This window comes from Puma concolor, chromosome D4 (genome assembly GCF_028749965.1).
Source record: "Puma concolor isolate L17-30 chromosome D4, mPumCon1.1.hap2, whole genome shotgun sequence".
NCBI classification, from domain to species: Eukaryota; Metazoa; Chordata; class Mammalia; order Carnivora; family Felidae; genus Puma; species Puma concolor.
The window spans coordinates 48,234,711-48,240,530 of NC_141679.1; the positions used below are offsets into that span (position 1 = coordinate 48,234,711).

The window sequence follows — 5,820 nt, forward strand, 5'->3', positions numbered from 1 at the left end:
CACAAACAAATGAAAGGCGTAGGGATGGGAAGTAGGGTACAGGCCATATTCTGAACTGGCTTTCAATTGTGACTTGTTCTGATTCCATTTGTACATTCAAAAATGGCTATTTTGAAATTAAATTTGCTTGGCATATCTAGGCTATCATTTGCTTTTGTTTTGTGGAGCTATCTTCATTCTGTGGGATGATAGGATTCAGGTCTAGCTGGTCACTCTATCATTTCAGTGGGTGAAGCTTATTCTCACTGAGATTGTATTATGTTTAGGAATTCACTTTCTCTTTTAGCTGTGGATGAACATCGTTATTAACTCTAATTCTTCCTCAAGTGTTATCTTTCTGCAATTTGCATCAGTATCACTTGGGACGATTGTTAGATTCTAGCACAAATTTACAGAATCAAAAACATAGGGATCTGAATTTTAAACACATTTCCAAACAAACAGGTAATTCTTATTTAGCCTAATATTTAAAAGTCATGATCATCTGAGTTAGTCTGTGTTGCCTCTCCCCTTTCACTAGCTTTCCAAAGAAAAGTCTAATATTCTTACACCAGTCTTGCTCTCTCCTCTCAGTCCTGGGTCTTTCTTGAACCGAGGCAAATCCCCTGGTTGATCCATGAATTTTTCCCCTCGTAACCAGATGTAGAAACCAAACATGTCAAAAGAATACTGTGGTGGCTAAAATTTTACGTGCTGATTTGGCTAGGCTATGGTGCCTGGCTGTTTGGTTAAATATTAGTCTAATGTTGCAGTGAAGGTATTTTGTAGATGTACTTAACATCTACAGTTGTTGACATTAAGTAAAGGAGATTGCCCTTGATAATGTGAGTGGACTTCCTCCAGTCAGCTGGCTTAAGACCAGAACCTGACATTTCCCAGGCAAGAAGGAATTCTGTCTCAAGATTATGATATAGAAATCCTGCCTGAGCTTCCAGCCTGCTGGTCTGCCCTACAGATTTCCAATCTCAGACTAGCCAGCTCCCAGAAATGTGTAAGGCAATCCCTTAAAATTTCTTTGTATGTATGTATATGTGTGTACAATATAAAAATCAGTAAATAATCTATATCAATATCTATGTATCTATCTAATCTATCATGGTTTTGTATTGGTTCTGTTTCTTTAAGAACCCAGGCAGGTACAAGTACCTCCACATGCCATGTGACTCTCATGTTCAGGGGCTAATGTTCTCAGATCTCCTTAGTAATGCCCCCACTATGTGTCTGTGTAGTCAATAGCACTAACTTCTGTCTTCAATCTTATTTTTTTTTTTTCAACGTTTATTTATTTTTGGGACAGAGAGAGACAGAGCATGAACGGGGGAGGGGCAGAGAGAGAGGGAGACACAGAATCAGAAACAGGCTCCAGGCTCTGAGCCGTCAGCCCAGAGCCCGACGCGGGGCTCGAACTCACGGACCGCGAGATCGTGACCTGGCAGAAGTCGGACGCTTAACCGACTGCGCCACCCAGGCGCCCCTGTCTTCAATCTTATATTACTGGTTGCTTCCCCACAGCTGGTCTGTAGGATAAGGCTTTATACTGAACAATGAATTCATACTTTTCTACCATTCAGCTCATCTAATTCCTAATTAATGTTTGTTTCCTATATTTTCTGATTCTGACTCCATTTAACAGACTAATACCGAAGCTATACATGTAGGATACAACATTATTTACATGGCTTTATCTTATTGATTGATTGAGAGAGGGAGAGAAAGTGTGCAAGCACGAGCAAGTGAGGGAGGGGCAGAGGGAGAGTGAGAGAGAGAATCCCAAGCAGACTCCACTCCCAGTACAAAGCCTGATGTGATGTCAATTTCACAACCAACTGATTGTGAGATCATGACCTGAGCCAAAACCAAGAGTCAGATGCTTAATTGACTGAGCCACCCAGGAGCTCTCTATGGCTCTGTCTTTGCAACCAGAGCAGTTCCCCTAGGACCCAACTCATTTTAGGGTACAGGTATCATTTTGGATCCTCTCTGTACCTCTGCTTTTTCAAAACTCTTGTCTTTTCCTAATTTTCCAAGCAGATCATTATGCTTTGATTCTACAGATTGGTTTGGCAACAAAAATATCCTTGCTCTCTGCCAAATTTTTGGGTCAAGCTTGAAAAGTATAAGTGTAAAGAGAGAAATTATTTTTCCATCTTAGCAATTAGCCTCAGAATTCCTCTCATGGTGAGGAACTTTTTGGGTAAAAAGCTCATATGCAATAAATTGTATTTTGTTGCAAGAGTGTGGCAGTTGCCAAGGTCATATATTATAGTTGGAGGTAATATACTGTAGCGGTTTAAAGAAGTTCTAGAATCAGATTGTATTGGTTCAAATTCCAGCCTACTACTTATTAGCTGTGTGAACTTGGAAAAATTACTAGACCTTTTGGTTTCTCGTCTGTAAAAAGGCTGATAATATTAATAGTTCCTAGGATTTTTCTGAGGAATAAATTGAGTGATACCTGTAAAACACATAGCACAGTGCCTGAAATATGTGAAATACTCAATAGATGGTAGCTGTTATTATTTTCATTGTCAGAAGACGGAAAGGTCCTCCACATGGGACACGGGGAAAGAGAAAGGAGGACAGGGGTTCAAGACGATCCGGAAAAACCTGGGACTTACAACACTAAGATGGCAGAATGATTAAAACTAGTTCAGATTTAATATTTCACAGGAAATTGTTTGAATTGCTGAGATACAAGCCTTTTCCTTTCCTCCTCTTCCAAGTCAGTAAAATCTACTAAAGTCATTAATCCTCCACGCTATTAGTAGCGTGTGTGTTTAACACTGGTGAGGGTGTAGAGTTTCACGTCCAGATTAAACTATGCATTATAGAGATAATATACACGGTGGCAAGAAACACGGTGGCCGAAGAGTCTGAGAACCTGAGCCCGTCACTAATTTGCTGGAATTTTTGTAAGAGTTTTATATTTTGTAACAGATCAAGACAAGCCTGCTCAGGTAAAAAGCACGGGAAATCCCCAGCTGATATCTGGGTTGAATGAGTAATTTGTTTCTTTTCATATTTTTTTCGGAAAATGGAACATGCCTTTGATAGTACTCTCTATCGCTCATTCTCTGAAGGGTGTCATACGCATGCCAAGACTAACACGGTCACGTTAGTTACTACTACGATGGTCACTCAAAGGTAATTTCAATCTTTACTTGCACCTGTAGAACAAAAAAGGGGCTCAAAGTTGTGTTCCCAAGCCATGCTCTCTAAAATACGCGTTACTGGCTCTGGCAAGATGGCGGCGCCCGAGAAGTTACCGTTTCCGGAGAAACCAAGCCACAAAGAGTACAGGGCCGCCCTGAAGAAGGAGAAACGAAAGAAACGGCGGCAGGAACTCGCTCGACGGAGAGACTTGGGGCTCTCCCAGAAGGAGGAGGAGGCTGCTTTTATTGAAGAACAACACCCAGAAGAAGAGATGCTGTCGGAGACCGAGAGGCAAAAATTACACGAGGCGTGGCTGCTTCGGGAGCAGAAGGCACAAGAAGAATTCCGAATCAAGAAGGAAAAGGAAGAGGCAGCTAGAAAACGGCAGGAAGAACAGGAGAGAAAGTTGAAGGAAGAGTGGGAAGAGCAGCAGAGAAAGGACAGAGGAGAGGAGGAGCAGCAGAAGCTCCAGGAGAAGAGAGAAAGGGAGGAAGCTGCGCAGAAGACGCTGGAGCAGGCTGAAAGCGAGTTGGGAAATGGTGCCACATGGCAGAACCCAGAACCACCCACGGCCTTAAGGGTAATGGAAAAAGATCGAGCTAACTGTCCGTTCTACGGTAAAACAGGAGCGTGCAGATTTGGAGACAGGTGTTTGCGTAAACACAATTTCCCGTCGTCGAGTCCCACGCTTCTGATTAAAAGCATGTTTACGACATTTGGAATGGAGCAGTGCAGACGGGATGACTATGACCCCGATGCGAGCCTCGAGTACAGTGAAGAGGAAACCTACCAGCAATTCCTGGACTTCTATGATGACGTGCTGCCCGAGTTCAGGAGCGTGGGGAAAGTGATCCAGTTCAAGGTCAGCTGCAACTTCGAACCTCACCTGAGGGGCAACGTGTACGTTCAGTATCAATCGGAAGAAGAATGCCAAGCCGCCCTTTCTCTGTTTAACGGACGATGGTACGCAGGACGGCAGCTTCGGTGCGAATTCTGCCCCGTGACCCGATGGAAAATGGCAATTTGTGGCTTATTTGAAATACAACAATGTCCAAGAGGAAAACACTGCAACTTTCTTCATGTGTTCCGAAATCCCAACAATGAGTTTTGGGAAGCTAATAGAGACATCTTCCTGTCTCCAGATCGGACTGGCTCCTCCTTTGGCAATGTCTCGGACAGGAGAGCGAGGACTGGCCACCGGGACGAATACTACTGGAGGCCCGGGAGGCAGAGAAGCCCTAGTCCATCGCATTCCTACGAGAGAAGCGGGGAAGCTGAGAGGAAAAGGAAAAGCAGTCACCGGGGGAAGAAGTCTCACAAACACACGTCAAAGAGTCGCGAGAGGCACAGTTCACGCAGTAGAGGAAGAAAAAGGGACCGCAGCCGGATCCGCGGCAGCCGCAGCCAGAGTTCCTTCGGGTCCAGGAGTCCTGGCGGGAAGAGGTCAGGCAGCAGAGACAGAAGTACTCGGAGTCCCAAATCCAATTTTGTTCTTTAAAAAAAAAAAAAAAGAAATACACCTTACACGTCTTGTAATTTCTCTGAGGGATCTTACTTCTTTGTTAAAGAAATAAATGTAGCCTTTGTAGCTAAGGACTCACCTTCTTCCCTCTCCCACTCTCATTCTTGTATTTTTGCATTACAAAAGAACAGGTCCAGAGAAGAAGGGGCTCTCATCAGAAAGAAGGAAGGAAGAGAATCTAAAAGGGGCAATGAATGACAAATTTGTCTTTAGTAGTGATAGGGAGAAAGAGAGGAAAACAGAAAACGAACATTAAAAGCTTTTTTTCCCCTTGCTATATCCAGAAAATCTAAAAGAAAAAGAAGACTGTGGAATGCAATCATTTATGTCTCTTTTCTTGAGAGGGACTGATCATCATCCATTAACACATGTTAATGTTTAATTAATTTTTGATAATGCAAGTTAATACTGAATGTGTAATGTGAGCTATATTTTACATTTTTTACACATTTACATAATGACAAACTAGAGTTGCTGACATGCTGAGAAGGACAGCACAAGAAAAGGCAATTATAGGCTGATAGTCCTAATAAACATATCATATATGAGATTATGCTAGCTCATAAAATAATTTAGGGAATATAACTTCTATGCATATATTCTTTGGAAGATTGTATATGACTGGAACATTTACTCCTTGAATGTTTGCAGTTCTTCATTAGTGGTATCATTTGGGCTTGGAGTTTTCAAATGTGGCAAGATTTTTTATTTGGATTAAATTTCTTCAATAGTAGTTGACTATCTAGATGATTCTATTTCTGCCTAAATCAGTTTTATAAGTTACATGTTTCTAGAAATTTTCCGTTTTTGTCTAAATATTCAAATGTTTTGGTATGAAGTTGTTCCTGATATACTTGTATATTTTTGATGTTTGCAGTGTCTCTGATAATTTCCTCAATTATATATTTTAACACTAGCAATTTGTACTAGCTTATTGTCTCTATATAATTCTTGAATAGAACAGAATTCTCTTTCTTTAATATCACTTTCTGCAAAATGTCTACTGCTTTTTACCACGAGAATAGCATGGTGGATTAAATAAAGATGAACACAAATTCATAGAAATCCCTCAAGTGTGGGGTCTAGTTCTCTTTGCTTTGAATCTGGGATGGTCAATGACTACATTAACAAAGGGTAGAAGATAT

General features: G+C 41.5%; 1 protein-coding gene across 1 annotated transcript; it reads left to right on the forward strand.

The window, feature by feature from the left end:
• The first annotated feature begins 3,193 nt into the window (after positions 1 to 3,193).
• Positions 3,194 to 4,758, forward strand: ZRSR2 (zinc finger CCCH-type, RNA binding motif and serine/arginine rich 2). The gene has a single exon (XM_086685417.1). It carries the CDS (start codon positions 3,209 to 3,211, stop codon positions 4,649 to 4,651), a length of 1,443 nt encoding a protein of 480 aa, XP_086541543.1. The 5' UTR covers positions 3,194 to 3,208; the 3' UTR covers positions 4,652 to 4,758.
• The last annotated feature ends 1,062 nt before the right edge of the window (positions 4,759 to 5,820 follow it).